Genomic DNA, 14,080 nt, shown 5'->3' on the forward strand with positions numbered 1-14,080 from the left:
ATGGCACAAATTTTTGTGCACTGGGCCTCTAGTCTATATATATAAAAGCCTAAGCGACCCTTACAACAAAACAACCAGAACAACTAGAACAACCAGTCTCTATGATGTGCACTGACCACCAGGGGGCAGACGCTCAACACAGGAGCTGCTCCCTGGTGGTCAGTGCACTCACACAGCCAACCTCCTGTAACCGGCCAACCTCCCTCAGCCCCTCCCCCTGGGCGGCCAGTCCCCGCATCAGTCCCAATCGGGGGTGGGGTGGGGCCCAGCCGGCCAACCTCCTGTGGGCCCCCTCCCTCCCACCCGCCAACCAACTTCCCGCAGCCCCTCTGCCCAGGTGGCCAACGTCCCACGGCCCCTCCCCCTGGCTGGCCAACTTCCCAGGGTCCCTACCCCGGGCCAGTGGGCCCTCCAATAGGCCATGATCACCAGCCAGGCCAAGGAACCCCACCCATGCACGAATTCATACACCGGGCCTATAGTTTTTACATAAAAATATATGAGCTTGGGTGGAAATATTTGCAAATCATATAAAATATTTTATATCCACACTATTTAAAGAACAACTAAAGTTCAAAAAGACAACTCAATTAAAAAGTGAACAAAGGACTTGAATAGACATGTTTTCATAGACAATATACAAATGCCAATAGGTATAGAAAAAGAAGCTCAACATCCTTAGTTATTAGGGAAACATTTCAAAACCACAGTGAGATTTCACTTTACATTTATTAGGATGATTGTAATTTTAAAAATGGAAAATAACAAATGTTGGTGGAGCTGGGAAGAAGTTATAATTCTTGTACATTGTTGGTGGAAATGTAAAATGGTTTAGCTGCTGTGGAAAACAGTTTGGCATTTCCTCAAAAATAAATATAAAATTGCTATACAACCCAGCAATTTTGCTCCTAGATATATACAGAATGGGGCAAAGTATGTTTATAATTGTGAGTAGGCAAAACAGTTTTTCTTGTATTATTAATTACTGTATTATTTTCCATATGAACAACTGTAAACCTACTTTTGCCCCATACTGTATATACCCAAAGAATTGAAAACAAGGTCTCAAACACTGAGTTTTCATTTCAGTATTATACAGAATAGCCAGAAGGTGGAAACAACCCAAATGTCCAACAGATAAATGTATGGGCCTACCTTAAAATGGAATGTTAATATTAATCCTGATTAATATCTGAAAATATAAAGCATTGGGAGTAACTCTTAGATGAAGCAGTAAATAATAGGATAGTCTTTACTTGGATTTGTTAGATATTATCTTTCCTATATAATAAAAGGCTAATATGCAAATTGTCCCCTCAACCAGGAGTTCGACCAGGGTGCGGTGCCAGCTGGCCAACCATCCAAGGCCCCTCCCCCCAGCTGGCCCTGCTCAATCTGATCTATTGGGGCAGGCCGGCCAGACCCCACCCGTGCACAAATTCGTACACCAGGCCTCTAGTTTATTTTATAATTTACATGATTATTAGTTTATAATTAAACATCTGTGTTGTAGTTTATGTCAGAATATAGTTGAGAATTAACTAGTCTGAATGTATGGCTCAGATTTATTATATTAAAGATGAGGGCTGTTGGTTTGAAATGAAAAGTGAAGGTGTATGTTAATAACAGAAATTTTTGACCCCGGAGCAGGTAATACACATCATTTTAAGCATCTCTGGGTCTGTCTTAACTTTTAACTAAATGCCTCCTCCCTTCACAATACCTAAATGTGATATTTTAAAAGTCGATTCAATAGGCTACAAACAGTGGGTTATTTAAGTTTAGCAAAGTAGCATTATGGTCACTTTTTAATAATATTATTTTCCTCTCTGTCAGTTTGGGAGTTTGGATCAAAAATTAGCCCTGGCTACTCGTATTCGTGGTCATGTTCTACCCTTGGCCTTGCAGATGTATGGCTGCCGTGTTATTCAGAAAGCATTAGAGTCTATTTCATCTGACCAACAGGTAATTGTAAGTTAAGACAAAATTTTTGTATTTTTTCAGTTTTTAAATTACTTTTTTTATCATACAGTAATCTTGGAGTGAAATATTACATGTTTCCAGTTAGACTAAAAGATTTTTAAACTGTCTTAACAGTAAGTTGTTAATTAAAAGTTACACAGCAGCCCCAGCTGGTTTGGCTCAGTGGATAAAGCGTTGGCCTGCGGACTGAAGGTCCCAGGTTCGATTCCAGTCAAGAGCACATGCCTGGGTTGGGGGCTCAATCCCCAGTGGGGGACATGCAGGAGGCAGCCAATCAATGATTGTCTCTCATCATTGATGTTTCTATCTCTCTCTCCCTCTCCTTTTCTCTCTGAAATCAATAAAATTATATTTAAAAAAAAAAAAGTTATACAACAGATCTTTGCTCTGCCCTCTATTTTCTTCATCATTTCATCTCTTTCATGAAGATATTTTATTACCTACTGTGTGATAAGCAGAGTGCTAGACAGTGGGTGTTTTTGCTATCACTTGCTTATTTGATTTTCTGTCATATCGGGAATACATTTTACTATTTCCAATGTTTATTTGGATTATATTTATACTTCTATCATAAGAATGAAGTTTTTATAAATCTCACTCAACAGGAAAAGTAACCTAAGAATTAACAAGATTTATATTCTTTAAAAGAAGATACATCTTGGATGGAAAATCTAAACATTTTAAGTTAAAGGATTAATGCAATTTGAAAATCACATACTTGGAATTTTTCTCATAACTGATGAAAATAATTTTTAAATTGAATATATGTTACAATGGGGAAATATCAACAAATTTGATGATGTAGTACCTTAGACCTTCTCTGCAGTCTCAGACTGGTATAGATACTTTAAAGTTATTTTAAGTTTCTTTAATATTTGAAAATATAAAACTCTTGGGAGTAAGCTTTACATGAACCAGTTAATGAATAATGGTATTGTTTTTGGAATATATATATATGTATTTTTTATTGATTTCAGAGAGGGAGAGAGAGATCAAAACATCAATGATGAGAGAGAATCATCTGCACACCCTCTACTGGGAATCGAGCCCGCAACCTAGGCGTGTACCCTAACCGGGAATTGAGCCATGACCTCCTGGTTCATAAGTAGACGCTCAGTCACTGAGCCATGCTGCTGGACTCATGCAATCATTTAAAATAATTATTTTGGGGAAGAGTAGTGCTAAGTAGAGAAAAAGTTCTGAATGAGTTATATTAGTTGTCAGCTGAGAAAGATGAGTAGAAGATGTACACAGTGAAGATAGTTTAAATATGGCCAATTCATCACTAGGTTATATTTCAGCTAGTATAATTCAAATTATAATCTTGCAAAATGTTTTAGTAATTTTCACCTTATTGGCTTCTGCAAATTATACTTTGTGGGGGAGGGTTAAACTTTAATATGAGAAAAACTGCAAACAAAATTTTTATTATACTTTTGTTCTCATTTCAATATTTGTAATCCTGTTATGTTGTTTGATGAGGCAGTTATTTAAATGTCATCTTCTCTTCTGCAGAGTGAAATGGTAAAGGAGCTGGATGGTCATGTACTCAAATGTGTGAAAGATCAGAATGGGAACCATGTTGTACAAAAATGTATTGAATGTGTTCAGCCACAGTCACTACAATTCATCATTGATGCTTTCAAAGGACAAGTAAGATTTTTTTTTTTTTTTTGGCTTCTACCTAGTTAGCAGGGTAGAAGCACACATTTTAGATTTTGAGTGTTAACACATTTTCCATCAGTCACAAGATAATTCCCAGTACTTTCACATAAAAAATAGGGGACAAAATAGTGAATGTACACTAATTTCTGCCTCTGTTACAGAGTGAGTCAATACCTTCATTTTTTTGAAGCTGAGAAATAGAAATATGAGTTTAATTACATTACTTTAAGAAGTAAAGATAACCTGTTAGAATTGTACACTAATTTTTTTCAAATTTCTTGGGAGACGAGTGAGGAAAACTTAAAACTTTATAATAAAAGACAAGTATTAATTAGTAACTAATACATTGTAATTAATAGTTTCTAATTACAGTGTGCACTGTCCTCACCCCACAGTACATTTCTCCTCATTATTACATGTCTTTCATCTTCTGTTTAGGTTCCTTTTAATCAAAATATCTGTTAACTCTTAAATTGAGCACCCCATGGATTAATGCAATTTGAAAATCACATTTTTAAATTGAATATGTGTTACAATGGGAAAATCCAAACAAATTTGATGATGTATTAAATGTGAATTCCCCACCATTTTATTTAAATTAATTCAGCGTGTCAGAGAAAGGAAATTTTAATTCTTCCCATTTTTTTTAAGGTGTTTGTACTTTCAACTCATCCTTACGGGTGCAGAGTGATCCAGCGCATCCTAGAGCACTGCACTGCAGAGCAGACTTTGCCTATCTTAGAAGAACTCCACCAACACACTGAGCAGTTGGTCCAGGTATACGCTCCCTCATAATATGAAATGTTTATATATATATATTTAAATGGTTCTGATTTATTTTTTTTAAGATATAATAATTTTCTTAAGTTAATACACTGTAGAAACACAGTGAGACAAAAGCTAGTGTACTCTCCTGACTACATACTACTGTATTTTTTAGAAAAAATGGTTAATATCTTTTTAAAGAATAATCATTCTTAAGGAATGACTTAAAATAAATTTTAAATATCTGTACTTAGGATCAGTATGGCAATTATGTTATTCAGCATGTACTGGAACATGGTCGACCTGAAGACAAGAGCAAAATTGTTTCCGAAATCAGAGGAAAGGTATTAGCCCTGAGTCAACACAAATTTGCCAGGTATTGCATTATTTTCTAATTCTAAGGATCTTTCAACTCTTTGGTTTTTATTAGTAAGCACAGAAATGCATATAGAACGTAACATTGAAATATAATCTTTTCTTTAGTAGAGTCAAAAAGGACATGCAGAACATTGCTTTTATTCTTAAAGAATCTACATGACAAATTAGTTTCTATTTCTGAAATCTGTAGTTAGAAAATTATGTCCCCAAGACCTCTGAGTAAATGCAAATTTAATTTATTTAGTGCATGTTTGTGAAAGTCTCAAACCTTATTAATAACCTAGTTTCCCCGTTTTAAAATTATAATATTAATTACAATTTAATTACGATTTTAAGAGACCCATAATTAAACTTGTAGAAGTCCAATATGTGTCCTTCTGTGATGTCAATTTGTTTTAAAAGTAATTGTAAGAGAATTACAAGAGATTCCCATCTTGATTCTTCTCTCTTCCAGTGTATTGAGTAAATTCTTTCAAAAGTCAAGGACATTTTGCTTAAAAGAAAAGAGTAACAATATAGTTTTTTTGTGTGTGTGCTTTAATTTTCAGCAATGTAGTAGAAAAGTGTGTTACTCATGCCTCCCGTGCTGAGAGAGCTTTACTGATTGATGAAGTGTGCTGCCAGAATGACGGTCCTCACAGTGCCTTATACACCATGATGAAGGACCAGTATGCCAATTATGTGATTCAGAAGATGATTGATATGGCTGAACCTGCTCAGAGAAAGATAATCATGCACAAGGTAATATACTTAATAGCTCTGAAAACAATTGATTCAATTTGTGTGGCTTTAGGCTATGCATCTAATTTCCCTAGGCTTTAATTTTCCTTATATATGTTATAACTGGGGTGGTGGTGAAATGTAATGATACCCTGATTTTAGGTTAGTATAGTGTACCCTTTATTAAATTCTTAAGGTAAGGTGCTCAGTAAAATCAGATTCATTTCTTATCTGTTTATCTACCTTTAGCATTGTTCTTCCCTTCCCTGTCTTATTTCAGTATACTTGATTTGCCATTTTACATGGGTCGAACATTGATTTTCTCAATAACGTAATAAATTTTCCAGGGACAGAGTTTATGTTTGTTTGATTGTTTTAAATCAGTTAAGTTGTTTTTTCTCTCTATCTTCTTCCTAGAATCTAATAATTTTGTAAAGACATCAAGTTCCATAGGAAAATCTGTTAAAAAGAACACTGGAGGAAATAATATTTAAATATCTTGATCTTTTTCTAAACTTAATCATTTAAAAAATGGAACAACATATGTAACCTCTTTAGATTCCTCTTTATATTAAAGAGAAAATGATCTTGTATGATCATAAATATTTTTGGCCTTCTGATTTTTAACATTTTTCAGCTGATGTATTGATTTACTACCTTTCAGAAAGAGAGATAGAAATATCAATGATGAAAGAGAATCATTGATCATTGCATGTCCCCTACTGGTACAAGCCCACAACCTGGGCACGTGCCCTGACTGGGAATTGAGGTGACCTGATTGAGGTCAAAGCTGTCTGGGCAATTTCTAATATTTTAACTGTAATAAGCAGTGCTTTATATGAATGTCTTTGCATAAATGTTTTTGTAAGGGAAATATTTAGAGTGGAATTGCTGGTAAAGGTATGTAAACATTTTATATTTTAATAGGTACTGCCATGTTGCTCTCAGTTTGCACATCTATTTAGTCAGTATATGAAAAGGGTACCTGTTTTACATTTATCTCATAACTACCAATTACTTATAAAGTTCTTGCTGATCTAAATGGGAAGGTAATATGATTTCTTTCATTTATTTTTTCAAACCTATTAGATTTTTAGTGTTAACACATTTAGTAAGATATTGAACATCTTAAATGTAGTAGCCATCACACATCTGACCATTTGCGTATGTTTTCTGCTTTATTTTGAATTGCATTTTTGTCCAGCTGTCTCAAGTTGTAAGATTCTGCCTTCCTAGACTGTGGTAGCTCACTAGAGATACTCCCCTGCTGCGCTTAGAGCTCCTCTGCGATTCTTTGAAAATCCCAATTATTATTCTAAATTACTTGGCTATGGGGCACTTTTTTTTGAGAAATCAGAAACTAAAAGAACATATCCTAAGCAGATTATTTGTTTTTCAGATTCGACCTCACATTACTACTTTGCGCAAATACACATACGGGAAGCATATACTGGCCAAGTTGGAAAAATACTATTTGAAGAATAGCCCAGATCTAGGGCCTATTGGAGGACCACCAAATGGAATGCTATAAAGAAAAAAGAGAAAGAAGATAATGTAACCATAACCACGTGAAAAGAACGTTTCTTTTGTGAATTATCAAAACACAACTCAACTATGAATCTTCAAAATTTTTTTTAAAGCAAAACTATTTATTGACTTTATTCATCCATTTGTAAATTTTTTAAGGTTCTTGTGTATATTTGGGGGGTGGGAGTGGTGAATTATAAATGATATTTCGCCCTGAGTGGAGACCTATCAGATTGGATTGCTGGCAAAGCACAGAATGCCTGTATATGATGTAACTGTATCAAAAAAAGCTGTCACATATTTTGTAAATTTTTACCTTGTAAAGCCACAAAAATAGTTTTTAAAGGAAAAAGTACAGTATTCTTTTAATAAACTGGCTTGCAGTCTGGTAGGTCTATGGACCCCATAGCACAACAGGTTTATAGAGATGTATATAGAAATATAGTCATTTTTTTTTGTCCTTTGTGTGAAGCCTTTTATAACAGATTAACAATCAACTACATAAATATTATTAATATTTTTAAAAAGTTAAGTTGTATTTTGGTAATTCACAATCTATCATGCAAATAAAATTCAGCAAGTAAGATAAGAATTAAATGATTTGAGATGAAAAGAACTTAACATTATTTACAGTGGATGTGGTTTTAATCAAATACTGCCCTAAAATGTCTCTGGCAATGTACAGAAGTATTGTATATACTTAACATATGTAATTGTTGTAAGAGATAGAAAAAAACAAAAAACAAAATCATGGTGACACTTCCATCCAGTTAAGTGCACTAAACGGAAAGTTAAGTCCCATTTTAACTTTTCGGTTTGGTTTGCAATGAGAAAGAGTGGAAATTTGTGTATTGTTTTGCTTATAGAATTACAAGGACATGTTGAGGAAGTGTTGAGCTTTATTTTGCTTTTTCATAGTAGATTTCAGAAAGTAGGAACCAGATAGAGGTGAAAAGGGGGCCACTGAAAAGTGAATTTGATAGCTCAACATTTAAGCATGATTACATATTCAGATAGCCTTTTTTGCTTCCTATAAATATATGCATTGTGTGTGTAGTAATAGATGGTAAGTTTACAATTTGGAAAAGCAAATCTTGTTTCAGTGTTTATTATAAAAGCCTTGCTAATTTAGTAGTAATGCTTTCCTTGGTTGTACAGGTGTACATTTGTAAACCATCATGCTGTAAATGGAATTTGTTTTATCTCTTTGGGAAACATTTGCATTTTAGTGTACATTTATGTCCCTGCCCTCTTTGACCTGGCATATAGTGTTGTATAATGTAAATTTATTTCTCCAAATCAAGAGTGATTTTTTAAAATTTTTTTATCTTTATATGATTTCAGAAGTATGAACCAACTTTCTTTTTATTATTATGAGAAACATTTTGTTTTATAACATAGTTAATATGGACATGCTAGGATTTGGATCCCTTTCAAGAAGTCAGGGTATTGTGCATAATAGAAAGTATTGGACTGAGATATTTGGTTAACATGGAGGCCAATGCTTTTTCCATCTTATCAAATGTGATGTGACTTTTTTCTTTGTACAGAAGAGTACTGTATTTTTGGATAGCCTACTCCCAAGTAAGAGCAAATCTGTATGATAACATTTTTTTCTCTGGACATAAGACATAACAGTAACATGATGTACATTTACAAGCGGCCTTATGTACATTTCCCAACAATCTTTTTAAGGCAAAATTGTGACCATATGTGTATAATTAAAATCGTTTTTAATCCTTTGCCTATGAAAATATTTTGGAAAAAAAACTTGCTTTGTATATTCAGTTTCTGAAAGATAAAGAAAGTGCTTTGTATTTTGTTGAAGTCAGTATTTTGTATAAAACATTTATGTTGACCCACTTATGTTTAGTGCTGAAAACTAATGAACCATGCTATCTCTTTAGATGGAACATGTAAGGGATTTTTACTAGGAAGTCTGCAGAAGAAAAGCAATCTTCTGAGCACAATATTGAATATAAAGGTTTTATCCCTGAGCTGCTCATATCATGAACCTAAAAATAATGGCATGAAGTTTGGGATGCCAGGCATACTTTTTCATATTTTATTTGAGTTGCTCTTGTTTTTTTAACCCAACATTCCATGTTGAGGCCATTAAATCCAACCACTTGTCACTGTCACTTCTCAGAGTCACACTGGTTCATCACGTCCCAGTCACAGTGGCAGTGCTTCCCCTGCGAAGCTGCTCTCCCACCTTCTCGCCTTTGTTTTGCCAGCCTTAGTGTCTTGGCGCCGCGTCCAATTTTTGTTCCCAGTATCAATCAGCTCATGGTTTTAGGATCCAAGTTGTCCTTGTTGGAGATTGGTAGTGACTTTCTTGGATTTGCACAGTTGAATTCCTGATTTCCCTTTATCCGTAGCCTCCGTTGGCACAGGCAGTTACCTCTGCAAATGAGGAAAGTCCTAGAGAAGAGCACACTGGGAAGCAACCCTCTTCTGGGGCCCTGAGGGTCCCCTGTGTCCTGACAACCTAATCGTCCCAGTACTTGGGGCCTGTTCTAGAAAAGGATGTGTCATGGTAGACCTGGTGTGGTCTGCCATTGTTGGTACCCACCTGGGATTTCATTTTAATAAAAGTTGGCATGGAGCTTTGACAAAATCTGAAAATGGCTTTTCAGAATAAAGGAACTTAACTGGGCAGAGCTACTGAGGCTTCACTCTTGAGTGTCTCCTTTCAACATGGATTGTTTCTGGACCAGTTTGTCTTAAGTCCTGGCTCTTATTGGTTCATATGAAATAATGTTATCTTCACTTCTTTGTATATTATGTATAAATTAGAAAATGAAAAATGTGTGAATAACATTGTATGAAATAAATCTGGTCTTGTATTTTTCTCTAGAAAATACCCCTTTGTACCTCAGTTTAATTCAGATTGCCCGTTCAAGTTTACTCTAACTTAAGGAAAACAAAAAATATTTTTATTGCATGGCCACCAGTCTGGAGCAACTGATCCCTCTCATGGTATCAGTCCTCTCTTTTGATCAATTTCAGGATTTCTGTCCAATTACATAGAGTGATTATACATTTTGGGTTTGTGAACTCAGAAGTTCAGTGCTTTACCCCAGGGTAGTACTAGTTCTAAATCCTCATTGATCTTAAGAATTGAGAATAAAGATACCTAGAACCTAATTCACAACTAATGCTAATGATATTTCCCTTTTCCTATCCCTTCTATAGCTATTTAAAGTAAAAACCACACATAATTTGATAGCATCCAAAATGGAGATTACATAAAAGGGAAAAGGAATTTTCATTGTACACATTGTTTATCCTCAGTTTTCATGTTACCTTGATTTGGCTCTATTCTGAGCTGCAATCAACCCTTATGAAATTGTTGACCTAACCCATTTCGTAGTGATGAAATTAAGATTCTCAAAAGGAAGTCAATAATACACCCTCCCGCTCTTTGCTTAGTAACCTAAGCGTGGTATTCTACTTGCCCTCATGATTGGTTTCTCAGACAGGTTTAGGGGGAGGGCAGAGAAACCCCTAAGGAGCACTATTCACTGTCTACCTACTTAGGAGGACCCGACTAACATATCTGAGGGGGAGCTGGTACCCCAACTTTCAGTAAATTCATCTATGAAAACAGGTGAGAAGGAATGGAGTTCTGTGGCATCCGGTGCTCCCAAGGAGGGAGGCAGGCAGGCCTAGGTTGGGCCCTGAGGAATGTGGGCAAACAATCTTCTAGAACAGTGATGGTGAACCTTTTGAGCTCGGCGTGTCAGCATTTTGAAAAATTCTAACTTAACTCTGGTGCTGTGTCACATATACAAAGACTATGTTTTTGATATTTATTTTATATATTTAAATGCCATTTAACAAAAATCAACCAAAAAAGTGAGTGGGCGTGTCACCTCTGACACGCGTGTCATAGGTTCGCCATCACTGTTCTAGGCCTTGAAGTTACCTGTAAAGGAGGAATAATATCCTGACTGCCCTCAGAACATTGGATCTGAGGGATACTTGATGCCAAGAACCTAACAGCTACAGTATAATAATAAAAGCGTAATGTGCTAATTAGACTGGATGTCCTGGATGACCTTCCGGGCAAAGCCAGGGCTGCGAGGGAAGCCGGTGCCAGCAGCTGGGGGATGTAAGGCCTACTCTTGCACGAATTTCATGCATCTGGCCTCTAGCCCAATGTAATAAAAGGCTAACATGCAAATTGACCGACATCGCTATGATGTGCACTGACCATTGGGACAGACAATGCAGGAGATGCCCCCTGGTGGTCAGTGCGCTCCCACAGGGGGAGCGCCACTCAGCCAGAAGCTAAGCGCACGGCTGGCAAGCACAGTGGCGGTGGCAGGAGCCTCTCCCACCGCAGCAGCGCTAATGATGTCCAACTGACGGCTTAGGCCCACTCCCCGGACATCCCTGGAGGGCTCCCGGACTGCAAGAGGGCACAGGCCAGGCTGGGGGACCCCCCCCCTCCCCCCCCCCAGTGCACAAATTTTGTGCACCGGGCCTCTAGTAGATCATACAAGCTTAAAATTTTGTTGAACTTTACTACCTCCAAATTCTGTAGGCAATTTCTTACTTTTACATAGGATAGGAAATTTTTTTCCTAGTTATTTACCAGGATCTTAAGCCAAATGAAGTTGCCCTGTATTCTACTTGGTAATTGAGGAATTTGCTAAACTAACATTAGTTCAAATTTTGTTGGACATCAGGGTGTAATGCATCAGTTTGGACTCTGGAATTAGAATGCCCAGGTTCCAAACCCTTTCGCTTTTACATTACTAGGCAAACAGTTTTATCTTTAAAGCCTTAGTTTCCTGGTGGTGTAGGAAAGTGAAATGATACCCACCTCCTAAAATTGTGAGGGTTAAATGAGAATATGTGACACACAGGGCCAGTGAGGACTCTGACTCCTGCTGTAGTGAGTTAACGAAAAAGTTTTGTGGTTGTTTTTTTTTTAAATTTGCCTACAGAACCGCCTCAAAACATTTGGTTTGGAGCTCCTTTATGTTTCTGCAAACAAGCTCTTGATTAAAGTTGCAGAAAAATCACTGACTCAGTAGGAAAACTATTGAAGATATGATTAAGTAACTACAGCATTTTAGTATTTTTTCTTGGTTCTAATATAAGTAATAGAAGCTCTGCTCAGAGGTATCCGGCTGCCAGAATGGAGATGAAAGGAAATCAAAAGCAGCGTGGTGGAGATACACACACACACACACACACACACACACACACACACACACACACACACACCTGCGCCACTGGAAAAGCATGTGAGACCCAAAAGCTGCTGAAATGTCGTGGAAGTCAGACTGGTCAGGACATCGCTTGGTTTCTGCCATTCCTCACAGCCAGCCCTTGAGTCCTTTCTGCTGAGCAGTGTGAGTGCCCCCTCTATTGTGTGGTTATGCTTCAGTGAAAGAGAGTTCTGCCAACAAATCAATGTTTTGCTGGTTAAAGAGCCACCGTGGATCATTGGTAGGTGTCTGCCTTGAGAGTTGAGCCATAGTGATAGCCAAGTGGGGAAATTTAGAAAGCTGGATTTTGTGCAATTCCCTTATGGAAATCTCCTTTTAAAAAAGAAAGAAATGTTACTGGTTTGAGAGAGAGAGGAAGGGAGAGGGAGAGAGAGAAGCATCAATACATCAACACAGTTGGCTGCCTCCTGCAGGCTCTCGGCTGGGCATCAAGCCCAGAAACCCGAGCAATGTGCCCTGACCGGGAATCGAACCAGGGACCTTTTGGTACATGGGTTGACATTCAACCACTGAGCCACACGGCCCAGCAAAAGTCTCCTTTTAAGCACAGTGAGAGCAAATGTCTACAGGCCAAATGCAGAGCTGCCGGCTACCAGTGTGCAACCTCTGCCTAATACAGTCTCTGTGAGGGAATCTAGCTGAGGAGTGAATTTGCATAGGTATCCTGAGGCTGGAGGTAAAGCTCACCTCACACAGGTACCTGCTCCTACATAACATCACGCCTTTTACAGCCTGGCTACTGTGAGCTCAGGAATCCCTTCGGAACCCACTACAGAGTCTCTCCTGGGGCTTGAGATTGCCTAACTTCTCTAAGAATTATTTCTATTTCCCTGGTCTGATGCCAGGTAAAGTGCATTAGTTCACTTAATCGCCACAATCTGAGTCCAGACTGTTTCAGGGATTTCCCCCAGGTTGTATGGGGAGAGGATTGTAAAACTAAGGTTCAAACCCAAGTGTGTCTGCCTCTCCCAGTCCCACGGTCACATCTTCAACATCACTACGGTTCAGGCAGCACTTACCTGTGTGCCAGGTACTGAACTAGCCCTTCACAGTGCTTATTTAATCCTCACAACGACTCTCTGAGGTAAGCACTAGCATTTCTCCAATTCATAGAGGAACAAATTAAAGCACAGAGAGGTTAAGTTACTTGCTCAAGGACACACAGCTAAAATAGCCGCTAAGAATTTGCAAGAGAAAAGTGCATACTATTGCTAGCTGAGAGGGTAACTAGGTGAGAAAGAACTGGCCTGCAGTTTACCTGCCCTAAGCGCAAGGAATCAGCACTTCCTCCCAGCAGGGGGCTGAGTCACAGCCTGCCCGAAGCTTCTCAAACACCAGGTCCTGGGCAGGAGGACCAGGAAAGGGGGGAAGGGGGGTTTGTGGCAAGCCACTCCACCCTAGGAAGTGGCTCAGGGTGAATCAGCCAGATTACACCTGGGAGGGTGTGGCTGGCATCGGCACACCTACCTTCAGAAGAGCTTCCGGTCCAAGCCTCCAACAAAGGTTGCTCTGGAGATGACCCAGAACTGAGTCAAGAGCCACCGGGGGGAGCTAACGAAAGACTTCAGTGCCCAGCGCTGCCCCAGTCCCCGCAGCCACTGCACCCTCGATTTGGCCTCTCTGTTAACATAAACCAGATGGAAAGATACTACCACTGATTTTCAAAATCTCACCCATCCTCGCCCTCATCCATCCCCAAGCCTAATTGCATTCTGCCTCTTCCATAGTTTTCATTCCTGCCCCTTCCCCATCTCCCCGTCTTCACTGCCACCCCTCAAGGCAGGCTTGGTCCGTTC

General features: G+C 38.2%; 1 protein-coding gene across 4 annotated transcripts in view; it reads left to right on the plus strand.

The window, feature by feature from the left end:
• Positions 1-9,875, plus strand: part of PUM2 (pumilio RNA-binding family member 2) — a 55,997-nt gene extending 46,122 nt beyond the window's left edge. For 2 of the 4 annotated variants that reach the window (XM_005874940.2, XM_014546692.1), the window contains 6 exons: positions 1,837-1,965; positions 3,499-3,636; positions 4,300-4,425; positions 4,668-4,789; positions 5,340-5,532; positions 6,911-9,875. In XM_005874940.2, coding sequence (XP_005875002.1) covers positions 1,837-1,965; positions 3,499-3,636; positions 4,300-4,425; positions 4,668-4,789; positions 5,340-5,532; positions 6,911-7,042 — 840 coding nt within the window. In that variant the 3' untranslated portion in view covers positions 7,043-9,875. Of the gene's footprint in view, positions 1-1,836; positions 1,972-3,498; positions 3,637-4,299; positions 4,426-4,667; positions 4,790-5,339; positions 5,533-6,910 lie in introns of all 4 variants that reach the window. The other 2 variants (XM_005874937.2, XM_005874942.2) reach the window with 1 other exon arrangement.
• The last annotated feature ends 4,205 nt before the right edge of the window (positions 9,876-14,080 follow it).

The sequence above is a fragment of the Myotis brandtii genome, unplaced genomic scaffold, assembly GCF_000412655.1.
Source record: "Myotis brandtii unplaced genomic scaffold, ASM41265v1 scaffold454, whole genome shotgun sequence".
Classification (NCBI taxonomy): domain Eukaryota; kingdom Metazoa; phylum Chordata; class Mammalia; order Chiroptera; family Vespertilionidae; genus Myotis; species Myotis brandtii.